Here is a 24136-nt window from a genome sequence, read left to right on the forward strand (position 1 = left end):
TATATATATATATATATATATATATATATATATATATATATATATATGTATATATATATATATATATATATATATATATATATATATATATATATATATATATATATGTATATATATATATATATATATATATATATATATATATATATATATATATATATATGTATATATATATATATATATATATATATATATATATATATATATATATATATATATATACATATATATGTATATATATATATATGTATATATATATATATATATATATATATATATATATATATATATATATATATATATATATATATATATTTATGTGTATTTATATATATAATCATATATATTTTAAGTTTTTTATGTGTATATATATATCTAATTTGTATATAATTGCTACTCAGTCATCCAGATTCAAAATACAAGTCAGAGCCGTGTTAACGCAATCCCTTCGTCTATTAGTTTGCACTGCCTTCGAATTCCTAGTTTGACGTAAACATTCGTGATTCCACATAACGAAAATAGAATTCGTACTGTAATGATGATTCATGTAAAGGTATTTTGCACTGTGGAATCTTATACTAATAGAGTAGAATTATACTAATTATAAAGGTTTATTATATAGGGGATTATAGCTAACCAGATCAAGGTATTATTTTGGAACCTTACGATTATAATGATTTGCATTTCTTCTACGACTCGTAACCAATGAAGGAACTGAAGCTCGTTGACGTCACGCTGGTAAGAAAATGTAACGTAACAGTCTGACTTACAATCACAGTCGTCAGTATAGAATGGTTTGTGGAAAGTGACATTTACAGTGACTGGCAAGTGAAAAAGGTGGTAGCGTCAACTGCAGGCGTGATTGGTAACCGTAAGAGAGACTGCCAGTGAGAACAGTGACTGGAAACAGTGAGAACGACAGAATTAACTGCAGCAGTGATGAAACAAACTGTGGAGGTAATTACTAGAACAACAGCAGTGACTTTATTCCTGCTGCGTCATTGTCCTTATCGATATACCTGGAGACGAAAGTACCTGGAGCTGGAACTCCTGAAGCTGCAGCAGTGATCATAGCAGTTGCAGCAGTGAACTGCACGAGCTGAAGTAGTGATCATAGCAGCTGCAGCAGTGAACTGCGCGAGCTGCAGAAGTGATCATAGCAGCTGCAGCAGTGATCATAGCAGTTGCAGCAGTGAACTGCGCGAGCTGAAGTAGTGATCATAGCGGTTGCAGCAGTGAACTGCGCGAGCTGAAGTAGTGATCATAGCAGCTGCAGCAGTGATCATAGCAGTTGCAGCAGTGAACTGCGCGAGCTGAAGTAGTGATCATAGCGGTTGCAGCAGTGAACTGCGCGAGCTGAAGTAGTGATCATAGCAGCTGCAGCAGTGATCATAGCAGTTGCAGCAGTGAACTGCACGAGCTGAAGTAGTGATCATAGCAGCAGCAGCAGTGAACTGCGCGAGCTGCAGAAGTGATCGTAGCAGCTGCAGCAGTGATCATAGCAGTTGCAGCAGTGATCATAGCAACTGCAGCAGTGATCATAACAGCTGCAGCAGTGAACTGCAGGAGGTGCAGCAGTGAAGGTAATTATCATCAGTCGTAACTAATACAGCTGCACTGGTCAGCTGCAATGACCCTAAGAACAGGGATAATTTGCATCCGCGGTAGCAAACTTTTGCAGGCGTAATACACTTTCTCTTCACTTCCCTCGCTTACACAGTACCGTAAGAAGACATGTAGTAATATCTTGAGCATTTGCTGCAGTCGTCCGGGCGCCTGAAAGGGCAACTTGAGCTCAGCCGTGGTAGTAACTTAAGGCAACTGGAGCAGAAACTTATAAGGCAGAGACGAGGCTAACTTAAACAGCGGATGTAGGTACAGCTGAGGAAGCTGCTGCTGACGCAACCAACTCTCTCTCTCTCTCTCTCTCTCTTGCAGCTGCGTCGGTGACAGCAGTGACTCTTGGGGGAAGGGCTGTTAGCAGTGACTTGTATTTTCACTCTGAGCTGCAGCTTGTGTGTTGATCCCCTTCGACAGGTCTCACATGAGTTCTCATTGTTGTGTACATATCACCTACACAGAGGGGTCCCTCTCCTTCCCTTTCCTATCTCCCCCGAGACCCATAGAATTTGTGATAATTAACTATATATATATATATTACAACTCTAGTTACTTTCTATCTCATATTGCCATCCACACTTGCCTGTGTGGATGGGGAAATCAAGCAATTGGTCTTTTATTCTTTTTTAAGTACAAAAATGACAGATCAACCGAGAATATCTATTATGCAATGGAATTGATTTACGTTCAGTACAAGAAAGGCTCCATAACGAATAACATTTTAGTTCAATAATAAACCCCCACATGTTCCTTAGTATTCTAGTGAAATTTGGTGGTGTATGCAGATGTCAAAAACTATTTAAGATGTACAAGTCTGTCGTAAAGGAGAAATTGATGACAGTACAATAGATGTGGTTATGACCATGTATTAGATACACAAGACAGAATGTTAGACTTTGAACTTCCATCTGTTTGGATGATGCAGGGGCAAGAGAGATAAGGTGGGCGATATCAACTCGTCCCTGTAAGTGGGCCGAACACCCCACCTCTGCGCCCCACCTCACTAGTGTTCCCATGTTTGTTGCGACACTTCTGCACCTTGGTAAGAGGTGAGGCTATGGGAAACGGACAAGTTTCCCATCCAATCTCTCCTTGCGTTTTCCATCTTGGAGAAAATCTGTGATTAACATTCGTCAGCAAACACATCCTCATCACATTATAGTTATCCCCGTAATTAGATTGATTTAGAGTATACCGAGTGATAAATTGTGTCATCATCTTTGTGGTTACCATTTCTTTAAGATGCTGTAGCATCATTAACATATTACAGCATGTTAATTGAATCAGTTTAGTACTACACTTATATATTTCCTTTGTAACTCACTCGCCCAATGGTTGCAGAGCGCTTGTTCATTTCTGCCCTGTTCACGGGTCCTGAACCAAAGCGCCACTTTAAGGAAGATAGTAAAGAAACCTTTAAAGTCACTGGAGGTATATGTAACCTTCAAGAAGCATAAAAAGTCTTGGGTAAAACAGACGAAAAATTAGTCTATGTGATCAGTATGAACTTACAAAAGAAAGAGGAATATTTTCCCAGTGTTCTTTTTTTTTTCCTTTTTTTTTTTTTTACCTACATGTATATATATATATATATATACATCAGTCACCAACTTGTGCGCCAGTTACGACCCTTGTGCTGCTCTCCCACACAAGAAGAATCAGAAGGGTGAAGGAAGCACGCATTTAAGATTGAGCTTCTGTGTTGACATTACTGCTTGGTGGCTGACCGGATCTCTTCCGATGACGATCAGTGGCGGTGGAAACTTATAAGAGGAACTTTCCCATGAGCCACTAGTGGCCTATTGGTTCCTCCTCCCTCGGCTCCTGTTCTGAATGAAGGATGCCTCGGTCATATGACGAAGGAGGCGGGTTAATTTGTAGCACAATTCTAGCTGCTGATTCACTCTTACGTGATCTGGTCAGTTCATGGGATTCATTTTCAGGGAAGCAGTGCGTCTGATCAGCTCTGTCTGTCTCATGTAGGGTCGGATCAGCTCCGTCTGTCTTGTGAAGGGTCGGATCAGCTCTGTCTGTCTTGTATAGGTTCGGATCAACTGTCTGTCTGTCTGTCTTGTGTGGGGTCGGATCAGCTCTGTCTGTCTCGTGTAGGGTCGGATCAGCTCCGTCTGTCTCGTGTGGGGTCGGATCAGCTCCGTCTATCTTGTGTAGGATCGGACCAGCTCCGTCTATCTTGTGTAGGGTCGGATCAGCTCCGTCTATCTTGTGTAGGGTCGGATCAACTCCGTCTGTCTTGTGTAGGGACGGATCAACTCCGTCTATCTTGTGTAGGGACGGATCAACTCCGTCTATCTTGTGTAGGGTTGGATCAGCTCCGTTTGTCTTGTGTAGGGTTGGACCAGCTCCGTCGAGGGAGATCCATTTTGCTGTCTTCTGTCCGATGTAGGACCTTCGTCGTCCTGTCTGTCTGATGTAGGATTACCATAAGTCTATTTGTATATCATTCCTCGTCTTTTTAGGTTCGATTTAGTAGGATCCTTTGTCGTCCTATTTGGCCGACGCAGCACCCTTGTCTTTCCTCCCCGATGTGAGGAATTTCCACCTCGTCTTACCTCCCCGATGTGAGGGATTCCACCTCGTCTTGATTGTCTGATGGAAGACGTTCTTAACCCCCTTATTATCATCTTGTCTGTTAAGCGTTAGACCACTTCCGTCTGGCCAGTCACACACAAGATGTAGCTCTGTCGTAGGGGCAGGTAGGAGCTCTACGATCTTCTCTGTCGTAAATAGGGAACTTCCTATGTCTCCTCTGATCGACGTAGAATCAGCTCTGCCATGCCTCTTTCTCACTGACGTTATTCTGCCCTGTTCATTCCCGTCTTCTTTGTCTTAAGCCGAATCCTCCTGTCACACGCAGGATCTTACCTGTCTCATCTGTCATGGGCAGGACTTTCATCGTTCTGTGTTTTGCATTTCCTTACCTTGTCTGTTCCAGGTAAGATCTGGTTACCCATGTGTGTCGTCACAGGTAAGACAGTGTCTTGACTCCTCATATGTTCCCTCAACGTTGTAGCCCCGGCTGCACTAATGTGGGGTGATGCAAAGTTGTTTTAACCTTTTTGTGTTTTAGATTCATGCTACAGTTAATTCCTCTTATATCCAAATACACTACGGAGCCTAATTATTCATCTAAAGTCTATTTACGGATAAAATATCAACCTTATTTGGTATGCAAATCACCAAAACAATTTCAACAACCTCCGAAGGGATACAGAAGTTTTGTGCTAAAATTACGAACACTTTCTTCATAAGATTTTTTTACTCCTTAGTGGAAGCCTATAGATTCCGTGTCTGTACTTGGTCACTATTGTTGCAGAGTAATGAGAGATTCCACTGTCGTTATGCAGATGTCAGCACCATCATCACCCCTCACTCCTGTATTGTTGACACTGGGTCGACGCTGTAGCCGAAAGAGTCAGTGAATCATATCTGCACATCTTTCGCGTCTCACTTGTTTACAGTTGTTTCTTAACGCTAATGTTATGAAGAAGTGTCAGGAATTTCAAAGCAGTTAGTCCCTCTAATTGGGTCAGTGATATATACCGCCATCCGGGTCTTTAATGACGAATGGTAAGGCCATTTAGAGGAATATAGTTCAGAAGAAAAAGGAGATACGTCTTTAAGGATCTAGGTATCAGAAGGATTACCGAATCGAGGCTTCGAAAATACCTGTTCACCATCACTGTTCAGATCTTGGCCCCAAGCCATCCATGATTATTAGTGTAGAGAGTTCGGAGGAAGACGTGGGTTCCTCAGGGCCCGTCCTTCCTGAAGGAGGGTCTCATGAGAAGCTCATTCTGCTTCAGAAACCAGGGATATGTATATACATGTATTCCCTATGGAACCCTAGCACTCACGATTGATACCGAATCGTCTTTGAGGCGAGGGAGGCTGAGACCGCACACGGAAAGGAGTTGCAGAGACGCAAAAGTCATAAACATGACGCAGAAATCACAGAGGCAAATTATGGTCAGCCGTTATGAAGGCTTCTCGCAGTTCATCACACAAAACTCTCGCTAGGGCGTCGGGTACAGGATGTGGTGGAGAGCGTGTGGAAGCGCGGTCCTGCCCCTGGGTCATGGGCCGGAGGCGGAGGGCGCGTCAGAGTGCTGTACTGACCCCATGCCTGACCCAAGGAACGCCCTAGAGACCCATACATCAGACCCATCGTCCCAGCGCTTCCTGCACCTACCACGCCCACGCCAGCGCCTCCGCCAGGGGCAACGGCTGCGCCACTCCCGCAGGCGGGACCCACAATTCCTGCGGTGGCGCTGCAGGCCGAGGGTGAGGAAGACAGCAACATGGCTGAGTCCGTGGAGTAGCCGATACCACACTGGAAGAAAGTAAGACTAAGTTTACTATCTCGAAAACTTTGGCGCGCAAAGACTTTCGTAAAAGTTTCCTGGCAGTTCTGTGTTTAGCAACAAACAAATTAGTGAATAAATATCATAATCATACAACGTAAGGAGCCATTTTACGTGGCTCCTGTCGCTTGATGAGCTGCACTCCACGCAGGAGCTGGGGAACAATAGACACCTTTTGAGTGTGAGGGTCCTTCACAAGACTGTACTCCTGTCCTTCCGCCTCGCCAAAGGTGCCTCCTCGCGCGCGTGTAACCACTTGCAGGCTGAGTTCGGTAACACAAGCAAACAAAGACTCTACCTTCGTGTGGTTACACTGTGAGTGAGAAGTCACCTCCAGCGAGGCTGCACCATCCTCAGTGGACCAGAGAGAGTACAGTTTCGCCAGGGAGTTTCTGACTGTAAAGGAGGTAAGCTTTGACCCTCCTCAAATCTGCTCTTAATTGCCTAAGTTAACTAAGTTATCACTTGATTCCCTGACCATCTATCATCTTTGTGAGCCTCTACGTTACACGAGCCATCATCATCCTTTCCTCATCTTACTCCTTCTGGTTTCATTTATTCTCCTTCATTTACTCATTATTGACTTAACCTTCAGTATCCCTAAAACTTCCAAAACGAAGGTGATAAACATATGACACAAACGCCTACGTTCCACAGACTCTGTCACCATAACCTAGACACTTCTCACCTACTTGGGCGTGGACTACTCTCTCTCTCTCTCTCTCTCTCTCTCTCTCTCTCTCTCTCTCTCTCTCTCTCTCTCTCTCTCTCTCTCTCTCTCTCTGGGCACTGTTGCAGTACTTACCCGGTTACTATTGCAGGAACTATAGAGAGACTCCGATGTCGCTTTAGACTCAAGCCGGGTGTACTCCCGAGGGGAACCTGTGTGAGAGTAAGCAGATGGTCAATGGACAATTGTGTTGTCTGTTTCTTTCCCTACACCGTTCAACTTTGGCACTCTATCTCTACCCTCTCATGTCTTACCTTGCATCTGCGACCTGAGCCTTTTTTTTTAAATGCTGGTTCTCAGTGTTTTTTTGAAACTATGGGACTATCGTTTCATCCTAATTTAATTTCTTTTTAAGCCTTTTTTTCATATAATTCATGTTAAGACCTCGACGTAACTGTGACTTTTGTCTGTGACCTGAGCCCTCGATACGGAAAAAGGAAGAAGGCATATGCTCGGTGAGTGTCATGTAAACACAGGACGTAACACAGGATCCTGTTTTGATGAGTTGTACAGGCTCAGGTGATCTGCCGGGTACTCTGGAGCGTGTAAATATACTCTTTTGTTGCTGGTGTATATATATAAATAGAGTCGAGATGCGGGATATACAGGTTCTGATCCTAGCAACCCAGAGTGGTGCAGGTGCCAGTGACAGGAAGAGTGTAAATTGCTCATATAGAAAGTACTGAAGACTCGTGAGAGGCATTCAGACACGATGAAAGCCATTTGGAGACCGGCATTCCCTAAGGGGGCTAAGCTAACAGCCAATCATCATTGTACGTTACGCCAATCACTACTCTGATGGCCTCCACATGCGAACTGTGAGAGGGCTTTAGTCAATAGCCCTTAGCAAACAGGAAAGACGTCACTGAATAGTCTAATAGGAATTCCATTGTATGGAAATCCATTATTTGGAACTGATGAAGCTCAATGTGTAACTCATTACGCTCCGATAAGTTGCATTCTGTGTCTTGACGAGGCTTCGCGGGGTTAGAGATGGTCCTCAAATGACTCTGTACAGATAGTACTTCTCTTCTGTCGTGGTGAGGTGAATTATCGACCATAACCAAAATGTCTAGAGGAACGAAGAAGAGCATAACGCAAAGGCTGTAATATGGTCGTTTCGGTGAGGTGAGATTACGTGGTGGAGTGCTTCAGGGAATACATTCTTGAAGCGGGTTTCTTAGTAAAAACAGAGTCTAAGGGGATTATACGTCAGGAGAATATCCTTGGCATGAGGCAAATAACATTAAAAAAAATCTGAAAAGATGGGAAAACAAGTGAAATGATAGACAGAGAAAAGGGTTGAAATAAAGGATAAGAAAATGGATAGTGAGTGGAAAGCTCTCCAAAAATAAGGCTGATTACTTTTCTAAGAAAATGAAGAGAAATAAAAGATAAGTTTTATGAACTGAATAAAGCCAAGCTGGGCAGAAATAGCATAACAATAGACCTAGTGATAAAAACGGAACAAAGGAAACTTTAGGTAAAAGAGTCGATGTTAGATTTGGAAGATCAAATCCAGCACTGATGGAAGGGAAACAGATTCGATCGATAGGGGGAAAAGATAGAAGAAATATAGACGATTTTGATCTTACTCTGTATATATTATTGATCCAGAGGAAAACAGAGATAAAAATGATGAGTTATTTCCAAATGCTGTCGGGGAGGAAGGCAGGCTCCAAAAGTTATAGCCACAAAAAATGAAAATAAAAAAGGAAGCGATAAGGAAATAAGCAAGAAAACGGGAAAAGAAATACGACAAAAAATAAGAGAGAAGGAAATGGAATGAGTAAAGAACGTGTGGTTTTTCAGGTCGGGCCATCTAAGGAGGATAAAGAGGAGAGCATATCGTCTCGACGCAGAAATTTCTGTCCTGTTTATTAACTTCATGGAGAAAAAAGAGAGAGAGAGAGAGAGAGAGAGAGAGAGAGAGAGAGAGAGAGAGAGAGAGAGAGAGTAGTGGGGGAACGCACGTCCATGCTCTCGCATGCGCGACACTCGCTTCCTCTCTCTCTCTCCCTCTCCTGCGGCGCAGGTGAGAGGCAGCGGTTGACGGGGAAACTCGAGGAACATGTCGCGAGAGAGAGAGAGAGAGAGAGAGAGAGAGAGAGAGAGAGAGAGAGAGAGAGTCTGTGTGGCGGCGAAAATTAGGTCTCTGTCGATGGTTGAAAAGACTCGGGCACTCATTACGACCGGACTGTGGAAAATCTTATATCAACATATGTCAAGGGCGTTTCTCTCTCTCTCTCTCTCTCTCTCTCTCTCTCTCTCTCTCTCTCTCTCTCTCTCTCTCTCTCTCTCTCCCTTGCTTCCTTCACCACGCGAGAAGGAAATGATAGGAGTATAATGAACAGCATGCCGCCCAATACCGGAACTCATTTTATAAAAGGGAGGAGAGGGAAAAAAGAAGGAATTTGAAAACAACAGAATTTGAGATAACATTACCCCGAGGTGAATTATTTTAGTTGGTCGGGAGAGAGAGAGAGAGGAGGGTGGGTGGTGTGTGTGTGTGTGTGTGTGTGTGTGTGTGTGTGTGTGTGTGTGTGTGTGTGTGTGTGTGCTTTAAAGCAATCGTCGTGGCTCCAACGACCTGTCTCAGAAACACGACATGCCGCTGATGCGTCGTCGTGTGTGTGTGTATGTGTGTGTGTGTGTGTGTGTGTGTGTTTGGGGAAAAAAATGGATTTTTTTCCCACATCCTGTCTTAGGACTTCCTGTTGCTAATGGCGTGGTATTGAGAATGGTCGCATTGGTTTGTTACGACCGTAATGGGCAACCGAGGTGTGTGTGTGTGTGTGTGTGTGTGTGTGTGTGTGTATGTGTGTGTGTGTGTGTGTGTTTAGTTATCTATTTCTAATCACACTCGTGGGACCCACTCTCTTATGATTAGAACTCCTTTTGTAATTACTATTTATGTGTTTCTGGAGGTTTTGAACTCATGTTGCCCCGTCTCCTAACTTTGTATATATGTACCATGTCTTTACTCCTGCATTTGTACACACACACACACACACACACACACACACACACACACACACACACACACAGACACCCACACACACATACACACACACACACATACACACACACACACAGACACCCACACACACATACACACACACACACAGACACCCACACACACACACACACACACACACACACACATAAATCCACATATGCTGGTAAGAATTGTGTGTGTGTGTGTGTGTGTGTGTGTGTGTGTGCGATTACTATTTATGATTGCAATTTGTGTGTTGCAGGGAGGGAGTTTTACCCTCAGATACACACAAAAAGGAAATAAAGATAACCTATGTATAGAGAACAGAGAGAGAGAGAGAGAGAGAGAGAGAGAGAGAGAGAGAGAGATATGAAGATAGAGACAGAGAGAGAGAGAGAACTAATAAGTAGCTATTTGGTAAAAGGCAGGGCTAGCGCGTAGCGCTCACCGCTGGAAAATGTGCAGAGTTACGAAGAATGAGTCTTGTGAGTTGCGTGTTGTCAGGCGTCATGCGTGAGATGGAGGGACTTGTGTGTCTGCGGGGCAGACGACTTCCACCAGCATCAAGCAACCCATAGAGAGAGAGAGAGAGAGAGAGAGAGAGAGAGAGAGAGAGAGAGAGAGAGAGAGAGAGGGGAGGACAAGACCTCAGGCAACAACACGGTATAGAAAGACCAGGAAACCCCTGAATATACTGACCTGGGTCTTGAGTGGTGGTCATTCCTATTTGCTGTTGCTGCTTGAGCGCTTCCTCAGCCAGGTCCTCGTCCTCCTGCCGCACCACGGACATGAGCTTCGCCTCCACCGAGCTTCTTCTGGGACCTGTACAGGTCTGCCTGCTGCCAGCCATCCCTCGCCCGTCCTCCTCCTCGCTGTCGTCACTCTTCGTCCCCCCCGTGCCATCGTCTTCGTGCCTGGCCGTGGCCCTCGCTCGACACCGCAGCTTCGTGGCGACAATGATGACGGTCAGGGTCAAGACGAAGGCAGCCAGCACGCCGATGAATAAGGCCAGTAATGGCGAGGCTCCCTTGCCTGGTCCACCACCACCTGAGTCTGTCGGTAAATGAAGAGAAAAATTGACTCAAAAAACATGTTATATCGATACGTCATAGCTCAAGTTATGGACCCTTGTGTTAAAGCCACTTTCTGCTAAATAGAGCTGTCAATGTTCACGGAAAAAGCAATATATTCACGGGTTCGAATCCTGGGATGAGAGGTAGTCGTCTTGCAGTTCACCCAGCTGTTCATCCTCCCCACGGGGTTGGTTGATAAACCGGGTACATAGGGTTAGGCTAAGGGATGTATACGAGTGTAGCGTTCATTACCTTGCGTTGATTACGGCGTTCACTTGCCTCTACCGTCACTGCTAATGTAGAAAATAAGTCTGAGGCTAGACTGAGTTCACAAGAACACAGATGATAGGTGCGATTCAGAGCACCGAGTTTACGTACGCCGGTTGACTGTGAGGCTAGAGTACAGAAGGTCTGTTTACGGCCTGACTTCCTCGAATCTTATCGCAATAATCGAGTTTAATAGACCTGTGTACAAGGGCGGATTTCGGTTGGTTTGTTTCCAGTGACTGAGTTCTATGACTTTGATTTCTAAGAACCGAATTTCGCGTTCATTGTTTGCGAGCACCTCACCAGGCGCGCTTCCACAAGTCAAGTTCTTTAAAGGCTTTTGTTTGCAAAAACGTCTTTTGCGCGCGATGTGTCTGTTCTGAAGATAGATTTCCATAGGTTTGTCTCTGAAGAATGAGCCTTCTAGATCTTTGACTGAAGGAGAATTAAGGTCCTTTTGAGCTGTTTGCAAGAAAGAAGGAAGAGTAAGTTCTCTTGAACCTTTGGCAGGAAGTAGGTTACGATGTTTGCAAGGTTTGAGTTCTACAGTTGCTCTGCTGAGACTGAATATATCACAGAGCTTTTATTTTTTTCTTTTTTTTTGTTAACAAGAAAATGAAGGAAACTTTTCCAAATGTTTGCAAGGACCAAACTCAGGGCGCCCGTTGGTACAGATCGGGTCTCGTGGGGTTTGTTTGTAAGGGATAAGATTCCTGAGTTTATTTGTAGAATCCGAAGTTTCCTTCGTCCCATTTCCCTCCTCTTCCCCGGACCCGTTATCCCTTTTCCTGTTTTCCCAAATGGACTGTATTTCAACACCACCATTCATACTGACTGACGTCAACGGGTCTGTTGAGAGTCCCCGAATTTCTCTGGCCTTTTATAGCACAGATCCGTATGTTGGGGGAAGAAGGGGGACCCGTTTACCACCCGTTGCTAAATTCATTTTGTTGTTTTTTTCTCCCACTTTTGATGCTCCAACGGATATTTTTTGGGGGGCGGGGGATGCGAGGGTGGCGTTGTGCTAATGAGTCTAGTTTTCAACAAACACCGCGTGAAAAATAGTGCCGAAAATATGGCATGGTTGTGTATCTTTGTGTGTGTCATGGTTGTGTTGGTCTGAGGAAGCAGGTCTGTGTGCATTGAGGTGGTAGAGAGTGAACGTTGAGTCTACGTATAGATAATATGGTTGTGGTTAGGGCTGGTGTAGTAGTTGGTTGTGTGAGATGGCAGTGGTAATGTAGGTTGGTTGTATAGGTTCTGGAGAGTGGTGGGAGAAGAGGGGTGGAGGTTAGACTTGTACAGGGTTTGTGAGATACAGTGGTGTTGTAGTGGGGTTGTGTAAGTTCAGAGTGTGGTCAGAGAGAATGGTAAGTGTGGGAGATTATGTTGTATGTACGTTTAGTGTATTGTTAGATTAAATGGTAAATGGCTTACTTCCTTATTAAGGAAAAGAACAATTAACGCAAATTTATGTAGCGACTTTTTCGTTTAAAACTTAAAAGACAAAAATACGAAGCCATTCCATAAATATAAAGGGAAAAATATATTTATTTATAAATGCGACTGATTTATGAGTAAGGACAGGGCCAAGAAGCTGTTAAATGGCTTGAAAGTTATCTTAATTGGTGGAGCTTCAGCCGGGAGCCTGGGCGTAGACCTCCCGAAATTCTAAGTTGGGTCAGAGTTTACGAAGGTAATTATCAGCCGCCCCAAACTGAACTTGTACACGAATATTATGTGTCAAGCAGGAGGAAGTTGCGCCGTGGATATCCGACACCCAAGTTTAGATTAGCACTTGGCCTGAGTCGGGTTAGGCTGGAGTTAAGAACAACACTTGAGTGCGCCACTCCTACCTGCCCTTTGAGCTCGACCGTATGAATCGTGCGCGTAAGTATGGTGGCTCGGTAACTCAGGTCAGAGGTCATGTAGTTCTGTGCTTGAAGGATCGTACTGTCGTGTCCGAGGTTCGTATATTCGTCCTGTTCAAGGATAACGCCATTGTGGCATTGTGGTCAGGGGTCACAGCGTCCTGTTCAAGAATAACACCACTGTGTTCAAAAGATCGTACCGCCCCGCTCAAGGGGTAACACAAGTGTGTTCAAAGGCCATCCCGTCCTGCTTAAAGGTAGCACCACTGTGCTCAAGGATCATACCTTCCTGTTCGAGGGCTTGATCTTAAGTAATTCCTTGAGAAATGTTATAGCCGGAGGTACTCTCAGCCAGTGTGTGCTCTAGCAACTTCACAGGGGGCGTTACCCTCCCATACATACATATTTCTTTTTTTTTTCACGTTAGAGGCTCCAGGCCGGGTCTTAACTGACATACAGAGAGGATTATGAAAGGGAAGAAGAAGAGACTAGGGAAAGTATTCACAAAGTTTTGAGGAAGTGCAATAACTGTCTCTTGAAATGTGCCCGGCCGTAGTTAGTGGGAAAGACATGAGGAGGTGGAGAGTTCCAAAGCTTTGAGGTGTAGGGGAAGAAACAGTTATCAAAACGGCCCACCCTTGAGTTACCAATGTGACCTACAAACCCCTATGTGTGTTTCAGGACGCATCTCTCTCTGGATTCATACAGTTCTCCGATACGTCCAAAGACCTAAACGTCTTTGTGCACATTAGTGCGCACCCGCTGCTGCGCTAAGAGGCTATTATTAGCCCCTGCGGTGCGTTTAGACGCCCAGGATCAACCCTGCTTTACGGATCACAGTAGCCATCTCGTCTGTGCGGGCGCTCTCGTGCGCACCCATTGCTACGCCTTGGAGAGCTTCCTCAAGCATCTGCACAGACCTCAGGCTCTTCACGTCAGTGGTCTTCAGATTGGCTGAATTATTTATGACGTCTGGAGGTGCTTCTATTCTCAGCTTCCAGGCAGCTAATCTATTATGGGAAACGCTATCGGAATAGAAAGCCGCGATTAAATAGTGTGTGTGTGTGTGTGTGTGTGTGTGTGTGTGTGTGTGTGTGTTACATATTCGCTCGTATGTGCGGGTGTGTGTGTCTGTGTGTGGAGCGATGCGTTCACACACACACACAAACACATAATCCTTTCAGGAAATCCGTGCATGATTTCTGTATTTTTGCCGTTTTGGAGGGAAATATCGCCACTGGTGTATCAGAAGCGTGGAATGCCTTTTGAGTTCTGCCTTCGGTGAATTATTCAGAAGACATTGTACTGAGTTACGTTTCTCGTGTGTGTATGTTTGGCATAGACGCCATGCAATTGTTTGAGGAGCACGTCGAGTTATCTGTGTGTGTGTGTGTGTGTGTGTGTGTGTGTGTGTGTGTGTGTGAGGGAGGCTTAACTGCTGCCCATACCGTGATATAAAGATTCTGATGAAACACCTCTTTCTTGTATTGTATTTTCCTGTCTTCCGTCCATGTAGGTGTATCTCCGTACTGATCCACCTGTTTATTCATTTATCTATTTCTTTCTATCTACCTGCACACACACACACACAAACACACACACACACACACACACACACACACACACACACACACACACACACACACACACACACACACATAGATACATATTACTGGGAATACACTGAAGGGATCAAGTAAATACGGTTCTTCACACGTCAGCTTAACTTCTTTCGTTGGTTCTGTTAGTCTAGAGTGTGCCTGTTCTCTTCCCCAGGCTCCTCGGTATAGGCGCCACGGGGAAACCACAGTAGAATAACGCCTCACCGACGCCCTACACATGCCATGGAGGAGGTCGTAGTCTCAGAAGTTACAGGAGAACGAACTTCTTTCGCTACCCAGTGGTTTTCGGGTGCGCCTCGCGGTGTCCTATAATTTCACGACCTTTGCTTCGCACGTCGCTTTCTCTTTCCCCTTCCCTCCCCACCACTCACACACACACACACACACACACACACACACACTCTCATACAATGGGTGTCCTGTGACGTTTATCCAAGCAAGTGGGAGGCTCTTTGTCCTTGGCTATGTTGTTGACACATCAAGAGGACCAGGATAGCTGGCGATTACGGTCAACAAACCAGCCCCTCTTCCGCTCCCTTCACCGAGGAGAGGAAGCAGACGGATCAGACTGTAGATAAAGGTTAAGAAAAACCAGAGCGAGGCACAGCAGCGCCCGTGAGTGTGAAACTGGAGGTGCTTCCTTGGTAAGCGAAGGCCCCCCCTACCCAGAGCTGTCAGACCTGCATGACTGATGTGCAACCCCCTGACTGATAAGGACGCCTCCTGGGGAAGGAGAAGACGAAGGAGGAGAATGAATAGGAGGGACGCAGGCTTAAGGAGGCAAGGAATGGGAGATTTCAGGAGTGTGTTCAGCGAAGGCAAGAGCAGGCTGATCGAAAGCAGGAAAGGGAAACAGACATCTTGGATGAGCAGCAAGGAAGGAGCACGATAGCTTGAGGAAACTGTAAAATTCAGAGGAATGAGAAAGAGTCTGTGAGGCTAGTGAGAGGACGAGGGATAGGAAGGCGTAAAGAAGTCAGGGGGCTTCAGAGTAGGGTGGTATATCTTTCAGGGTCACGGACGCAGGTCGTAGTAAAAGTTAAAAGGGAGGTGTGGATGAGGGTGTTGAGATAAAGAAAATGGAGGAAACAAGAAATGTTAAGAATATGCATGTGAAAAATGAGCTGCAAAGATTGTTTTTTTAATACCTTGGAATATGAGGGAAGCCAAGAGCAAGGGATGAGAAGTAAGGAACATGAAAAATACGACATAACTCTCAAAACCACAAGTAAACTGCCATTTCAAATCGATGAGAGTAACGCTTTCGCTGCTAATGCATCATAGGATGGTTTTCGTGGTTTCTAAGAGATACATATGGGATTTAATATCGTGTATCCTTTCAGTTTTCTAGATAAGAGTAGCCATGAATCCTAACTCAGCTATGTATAAAGAATTAGAACCAGTGAGCAAGCCTAATTAAGATAACCCTCCTATGTAACATAAGAAAAGTAAACTGAAATAAACTTAATCAAACTTTCCATTGTAAATAATGACTGTCTAGCTTCAAACACAACCCATAAGCTGCAGGAGACCCGTAAATGGGGTTCCAGGAGGCTGTATAATCAGTCTTTCATGCTGGAGAGTGAAATGAGTTCTAGCAGTTTAGAAGGAAGAGAACCTGGAGGAAATGAAGTGTCTTAGATGCCTGGGAATGGATATGGTATCGGATGGAACCATGAACTCTAAAAGTGAGGGCTTTGTTGCCCTGGGCTCACTGAGGGTTGTGTGGAAAGAGAGGTCTTCTATGCCTGTGAGGATGGAAAATGGGTATGTTTGATGGTATAGTGGCCCCGACGGTGTTGTGTGGATACGTAGTATGGGCCGTAGATAAGAGAGAGAAAAAAAAATGTGCATAGGAGGGTGAATTTGCTGGAAATTAAATATCTCAGGACGATATGAGGTGTGAGGAGGGTTGAGCTAATACTAAATGAGAGGAATGATAGGATAAGAAACAGGTGTGGTAGTAGGAACAGTACGGATGAGAAAAATAAAAGGATATGCTGAAAGGCTTTGGACATATGGGAAGGATGGAGAAGATGAATAAGAGGATATGCCTATTGAAAGTGGAAGGAACAAGGTGAAGAATGAACCGAGGAGGAGGTGGAAGGATGGAGTGAAAGATGCTTTGACCGACTGGGGCCCTAACAAGCAGGAGGGTGCGAGGCATGCATGGGAAAATGAGAATTGGAACGATGTGTTGTACGGTTGGGGGGGAGGGTGAGGTGATTTCATTGAGCTGAACCAGAACGTATGACGCGTTCTAGGGAAACCATAGAAAGGTTTGTATGGCCTGGTTGTGGACAGGGGGTTCTGGTATTGGTATTAGTGAATTATACACAAAGTATCATTGAGAGTAGATGTAAGCAAATGAGGCTGTTCCTGGCGCTACGTCGCTAATGCAGGAAACAACTATGAAAAAAAGATATACGAACATAGTAATATCATGAATATGTATCTATAATCATATATATTTGTCCTCTAATTATATTATATTCATGTATTCTTACATTAAGAGCTCTTGTCACGAACGAAAGCCCTCGTCAGAGCCAGGCCATAAAACGCAATGAGTTTTTGAATAAGTGGTAAACTTGTTCTTTAGAATGAGGCAGATTCGTAGGCATTAGGAAAAACATGAGTTTCAAAACGAGAAGAGGAAGAAAGCCCGGTGGCTTAGTTTTAATGAGAGAGAAGGAGCAGCAATCCTGACACGGAGGGTGTAAGGTAGCTTCGGGCACCACTTGAACACTCCAGAGTCGGTCAAGTGGTTGGTGTATACACCCTGCATCCTACCTGCAACAGGGAAATGAAACACGATAAGTTCCCGAGTGCACTTTCGTGTATTGATCACGTCATCAGGGGAGATACAGGAAAGAAATATAACGTTCAGTTGATATACAAGGAAGAGACTTAATTAGGACGCCATATGGTAAACAAATAACTACCCGAATGGGGGTCGGGTTCATTCAAGTCTAGCAACATGCGTATGATACCATTTATCAAGTGGATAAGAAAGGGAATTGTTTACAAATTTTATCACCAATAAAGCTGTCGAGTTTGTATAGACCTTCACTAACATCAGTTTTAACGTTTGGCCACCCTACTTGATAAAAGACATAAACAATGGAAAATAAAGAGCATGGAATTACCAATTATATTATCAGACTGAGAAACCAATCCTCTGAGAGTCGGATAAGCGACTGAAATGTATTTAACTTAGAAACGAGAAACGTCAAGAGATGATCTAATGCACTTACTCAAAATAGTCGAAGACTTCAGTTCTCTCAATCTAACGAGGTACTTTAGGCTTCGTTGACAGGATTTTACTCGTCGTAATGGATAATAACTGTAGGACAAAATCTTTTAGCCTCATATGAGATAAAGACCCCTTTTTTTTGAGCGGTATTGTTAACATGGCGAATGATTTACCAATCATAGCAGCTCAAACCAGTACCATAGTTACATTACGACTGACAGTGTTTTATGTCTTTTTAGTTATACGAAAAGTTGGCAGATTTTCTTGGCTTTGAAGACACTCGTATGCTTTTCTACTCCTACCACACTAATCTGCGAACTTCTGATACCTTCCACTAATAGCCTCGAAGGCACACAGAAATCTGTTGCTGCTCTTTCAATTCCACTGTATTCCTCTGTATACTTCGCGTATTAAGCTATATGTAGTTTCCCCTCTTTAAATTCAATAAACGAATATTTCTTAGGGCTCTATATTTCGTCACATGTTCTAAGACCCTCTTTGGGGAAAGTAACAAAATATTTCTCTTTTCTTCAACACCAGACATCCTTTTAATCTCATTCCTACACTACTTTGACTCACTTCAGGGAAATGATCGTCTGCTACAGATTGATACATTCTGTTCTATCTACTGCTTTCGACGTCTCACTGAGCCTTTCCAAGGCTTGATCAGTTACGTTTTTCGTTAACGATATCGTCTCAGTTGACCCTGTCATGTACAGTGCGAAGATCATTAAAATCTGTGAGTCTAAAATATGATGATATGTCCTCTTGAATGTCTTTGTTGACGAGCATTTCAGGTGGGGTTGGAAGGTACCTCAAAAGTAATGTGATCAGGGGTTCAAACAAAACGTTTCGCCAACCAACAGACAATAGCCTCGATTCTACACAAAACTGAATCGAATATGCTCACGTTACAAGTTTCAAGAGAGTTCGCGCCCAGAGTTACTGGAAAGGGATTGTCCCCCTCTATGATGCTCATGTTCTATGTAATCTTCCACCATCATCGAATTACATTGTAAAGCAACTTTGCCTGCTTCAAGGGGTATCTCTTTTTTTTTTCGGGTCGTTCTTTGGAAATTTGTGAGAAGCGAACTCACGATCGGTTGTCTTAACAGCGGTGATATACGCGACATTGTTTCCCAGTGGATAATGAATATGTTTTCCTTTTGGTAAAGATCATTGCTGTCGGGGGGATGAACAAGTCCTTGAGAACGGGAAGCGTAACGAACTGGTCCCCATAAAGTCTGATGCTTTAGGGAAGATACTGAACATCTATAGACTCGTACCCTTGTATACAGTGACACCCAAATACACATACGAGTACATATTCAGGTACCTACATCAGCAGGCAAGACTCATAGAGGAGATACCGCACATGTATGGCATCGTACCCTTATATACAGTGACTCCCAAATACACATACGAGTACATATTCAGGTACCTACATCAGCAGGCAAGACTCATAGAGGAGATACTGAACATCTATAGACTCGTACCCTTGTATACAGTGACACCCAAATACACATACGAGTACATATTCAGGTACCTACATCAGCAGGCAAGACTCATAGAGGAGATACCGCACATGTATGGCATCGTACCCTTATATACAGTGACTCCTAAATACACATACGAGTACATATTCAGGTACCTACATCAGCAGGCAAGACTCATAGAGGAGATACCGCACATCTATAGACTCGTACCCTTACAAAGTGACTCCCAAATGCACATACGAATACATATTCAGGTACCTCCATCAGCAGGCAAGACTCATAGAGGAGATACTGAACATGTATAGACTCGTACCCTTATATACAGTGACACCCAAATACACATACGAGTACATATTCAGGTACCTACATCAGCAGGCAAGACTCATAGAGGAGATACCGCACATCTATAGACTCGTACCCTTACAAAGTGACTCCCAAATGCACATACGAATACATATTCAGGTACCTCCATGAGACAACGATACCTACTGCCACACCAACGCGACAAAAGAGTGCTTTATTGTAATTGTCTTCTCGCGAGAGGATCCCGCGAGTAAAATCTGAAATTCAGTGGAAGAGGAAGAAAATAAAAATCTCCTCATGTCGTCTCGACAAAGAAGCTGGCGACCTCTGGGCGAGTGTGATGGCTGCTGAGAGTGGCGACGATCAAAGAGCTTCAATAACGAGGCCGGGAAGTGTGAGTGGAGGAGGCCGGGAGTGATGGTGAGGTGGGGGAGGAAGTAAACGTGATGGAGGAGGAGATGGAGAGTAAAGGAGGGGGAGATGGGGGGAATACAAAAGAGAAAAGAGTGAAAAGGGATTGGAGTGCGATGGAGAGCGACATGGCTAGGTGAACTCATCCCCCCACCCTGGCGGGTATAAGCCAAAAATGTTAATGGGTCAAATACGATAGGAAATTAGTCATAACTTTGTATATTTCACACGAAAAGGATACGTGACATGAAGGCAAGGTTGGTTAGATGAACTCGTCTTGATTCCTTCGTATTTTCAGTCGTCGAAAGTATGAAGTCTGTTGGGGATGAGAGAGCTTGGGAAGTGAGTCAGTTGTTGTTCGCTGATGATACAGCGCTGGTGGCTGATTCATGTGAGAAACTGCAGAAGCTGGTGACTGAGTTTGGTAAAGTGTGTGGAAGAAGAAAGTTGAGAGTAAATGTGAATAAGAGCAAGGTTATTAGGTACAGTAGGGGTGAGGGTCAAGTCAATTGGGAGGTGAGTTTGAATGGAGAAAAACTGGAGGAAGTGAAGTGTTTTAGATATCTGGGAGTGGATCTGTCAGCGGATGGAACCATGGAAGCGGAAGTGGATCATAGGGTGGGGGAGGGGGCGAAAATTTTGGGAGCCTTGAAAAATGTGTGGAAGTCGAGAACATTATCTCGGAAAGCGAAAATGGGTATGTTTGAGGGAATAGTGGTTCCAACAATGTTGTATGGTTGCGAGGCGTGGGCTATGGATAGAGATGTGCGCAGGAGGATGGATGTGCTGGAAATGAGATGTTTGAGGACAATGTGTGGTGTGAGGTGGTTTGATCGAGTAAGTAACGTAAGGGTAAGAGAGATGTGTGGAAATAAAAAGAGCGTGGTTGAGAGAGCAGAAGAGGGTGTTTTGAAATGGTTTGGGCACATGGAGAGAATGAGTGAGGAGAGATTGACCAAGAGGATATATGTGTCGGAGGTGGAGGGAACGAGGAGAAGAGGGAGACCAAATTGGAGGTGGAAAGATGGAGTGAAAAAGATTTTGTGTGATCGGGGCCTGAACATGCAGGAGGGTGAAAGGAGGGCAAGGAATAGAGTGAATTGGAGTCATGTGGTATACAGGGGTTGACGTGCTGTCAGTGGATTGAATCAAGGCATGTGAAGCGTCTGGGGTAAACCATGGAAAGCTGTGTAGGTATGTATATTTGCGTGTGTGGACGTGTGTATGTACATGTGTATGGGGGGGGGGGTTGGGCCATTTCTTTCGTCTGTTTCCTTGCGCTACCTCGCAAACGCGGGAGACAGCGACAAAGTATAAAAAAAAAAAAAAAAAAAAAAAATATATATATATAGTCCCCTTCTTGTGGGATTCAACTTAAGTACTTTTTCATTAAGTACACTTGAATATATATATATATATATATATATATATATATATATATATATATATATATATATATATATATATATATATATATTTATTGATACGTAAATGTATATATCTATATACATCACTTATCTGTTTACCTCTCTCTCTCTCTCTCTCTCTCTCTCTCTCTCTCTCTCTCTCTCTCTCTCTCTCTCTCTCTCTCTCTCTCTCTCTCTCTCGTTTGGGACCTTCTCTCCCTATACGAGCCCTGACTGTAGCCTCGTTCTTCTGGAGTGTCATACAGGCCATCGTAAGGTGACAGAGCAAAAGAAATTGGTCGTTATCGACGAGATTGTGATTCCACTCACCCATTCGATTCTCGGCGACCTTGAGCGAGAAGCCGTCCAGGAGGTAAGGAGGCGACCTTCCCCTGCTGTTGTACGAGTAAACCCTCACCACGTAGTCTAGTCCAGGGGCCAGACCCCCGATGCTGAACTCTGCCGTCACAGATGTTACGTTAGCCACCACCCGGTTGGTGACGGGCTCAAGCACCTGCAGGGAAGAGGAGTTTACATGAGTCTACATGAGGCTACATGAGTTTACATGAATTTGTGTGAGTCTTCATGGGTTTCATGAGTTTACATGAGTCTACATGAGGTTACATGAAGCTGCATGAGTTTATATGAGTCTACATGAGTTTCCCATGAGTCTGCATGAGTTTACATGAGTCTACATGAATTGACATGAGTTTACATGAGAAAGATAGACAACAGGGAGCCTGCTTGGCCCTCGAATGGATTGTCTGATAAATAAAAGCAAGTAAAAATCAGGGAAAATAAACAAGGAAAGAGAGAAAAGGGAAAGAAAAAAACAAGAAGAACAAGGAAAAAGAATTTTTTTTTTGAAAAAGCAAGAAAGAGAGGGAGAAGAAAACGTCAGAGAGAGAGAGAGAGAGAGAGAGAGAGAGAGAGAGAGAGAGAGAGAGAGAGAGAGAGAGAGAGAGAGAGCACTTGCGCGTATTTACGAAGAAATCATCTTTTGCCAAGGGCTCCAAGGTGTGTTGATCTGCACGAGTCCCTCACTCGACAACTGGCTGACATATTACCCCCCTTCGCTCGTTCTAGGTCATGTGAGATGACGTGGGATCTCAAGACGTCGTAGAACATGGACTGGGGTTAATAACTTTTTGTTATATCATGGTTGAGCAGCCATCGCTTACTTCTGGTCAAGTCTTCTGATCTGTGCTACCCTTTATGGCTTCATGTCTCCTTCCGTTGACGCAACAGGAGACTGTCTCGTTACAGAACTTTCCGCGTCAAAGGTGTCAGTCGTGATCCTGCTACTGAGCGTAGCGCTGGGGGGGGGGGGGGGGGTGAAGGAGTTCCTTGACCATTGAGAAATGGGGTTCCCAGGTTACTGAATGTAATGAAAATGATGGAGATGGTAATTACAGTTATAGTGACGGTGATGGATACGCAGACACACACAGACAGACAGACAGACAGACAGACAGACAGACAGACAGACACACATACACACACACACACACACACACACACACACACACACACACATACACACAAACAAACAAACAAACAAACACAAAAACTCTCACAAACACCCTCACAAACACTTCTCTCACACAAACACACACACACACACACACACACACACACACACACATACACACAGACTCTCTCTCTCTCTCTCTCTCTCTCTCTCTCTCTCTCTCTCTCTCTCTCTCTCTCTCTCACACACACACACACACACACTCAAAAGCAGGCATAGGTAAAAAAAATAAATGCGCTCAAAAAGAGGTATAGGAATAAAGAAATATTGCCTTGCAATCTGGTAAGATTTTTTTTGGTGGGGGAGTGGGTGGGTGAGGGAGGAGGAAGAGGGAGGGTAAGGGTTTTAATAGAAGAAGGCGATGATTTGAGCCGAGTTAGGGAGATCAAAAGATGAAGTAATAGAGCTGGCGGTAGAGCTAACTCGATTAACGCAGCCAGAACAACAACAAAGGACTTGATTTCAAAGCCACGAAGTTTGTTTTATGCAAGCTGGAGGGAGGGAGGGAGGGAAGTGAGGGAAGGGGAGAGAGAGAGGAGGAGGAGGAGGGGGAGGAAGAAGAGGGGAGGGGGTTAGTAGTTGTGGCAGCAGTCGTCTTCTGCAAAGCTTTTGCGGGAAAAAAGCTTAGCTGCGATGCGCGATCGGATATCACACGACGATATATTTCCGGGATAGAAGGATTCTGGCCCCGAAGGGGGGGATCCTAACAGTGTTGTGCGGATCCTTCGCCAGAATCCTGACTCCTGCATGGGATTAGTTGATGGAGATGAGATGGCCGAAGGAAGGAAAGCGTAGTTGAGAAGATGGAAGACACACAGCTGGAAAATGTCAGATAAGCACAGCTAGATACTGCAAGACTTGCACCAATCATTTATACAGGGAGAGGTGTGTGTGGGTTTTTTTTTTTTATAAACGACGTGAACTCTAGGTCATAATGACAGAAAAGGGTCATTAACGCGCTCACTGACTGAAAAATTAGGACGAGAAAGAAGATAATGTTCTTGCATGGCATAAAGAAAATGACTTACAGAAGAATAGTGAGCAAATTACAATGTCATTTGACCATCTTTGTGAGGATTTCTTCACTTCACTTTAAATGGTTTGACTGTAGAATGGAAAAATGACAGTTACCAAACGTTTCAATGGCAAAAAGGACTGTTACCAAACGTTTGA

General features: G+C 44.2%; 1 protein-coding gene and 1 long non-coding RNA gene across 3 annotated transcripts in view; one reads left to right on the forward strand and one right to left on the reverse strand.

Moving 5' to 3' along the window:
• Positions 1 to 24136, forward strand: part of LOC139765130 (uncharacterized) — a 399762-nt gene that overhangs the window by 8134 nt on the left and 367492 nt on the right. The window lies entirely within an intron of this gene.
• Positions 326 to 24136, reverse strand: part of LOC139765129 (uncharacterized) — a 630861-nt gene continuing 607050 nt past the window's right edge. Inside the window, exons 15-19 of one of the 2 annotated variants that reach the window (XR_011716582.1) lie at positions 21763 to 21946; positions 10430 to 10783; positions 6808 to 6884; positions 4181 to 5971; positions 326 to 4146 (exon numbers count right to left, since the gene is read on the reverse strand). Coding sequence is in view for 1 of the 2 variants with exons in the window: in XM_071692325.1 (XP_071548426.1) it covers positions 5639 to 5971; positions 6808 to 6884; positions 10430 to 10783; positions 21763 to 21946 (948 nt within the window). In the remaining variant the exon portion in view is untranslated. Of the gene's footprint in view, positions 5972 to 6807; positions 6885 to 10429; positions 10784 to 21762; positions 21947 to 24136 lie in introns of both variants that reach the window. The other variant, XM_071692325.1, reaches the window with a different exon arrangement.

Source organism: Panulirus ornatus, chromosome 52, assembly GCF_036320965.1.
Source record: "Panulirus ornatus isolate Po-2019 chromosome 52, ASM3632096v1, whole genome shotgun sequence".
In the NCBI taxonomy this organism is placed as follows: domain Eukaryota; kingdom Metazoa; phylum Arthropoda; class Malacostraca; order Decapoda; family Palinuridae; genus Panulirus; species Panulirus ornatus.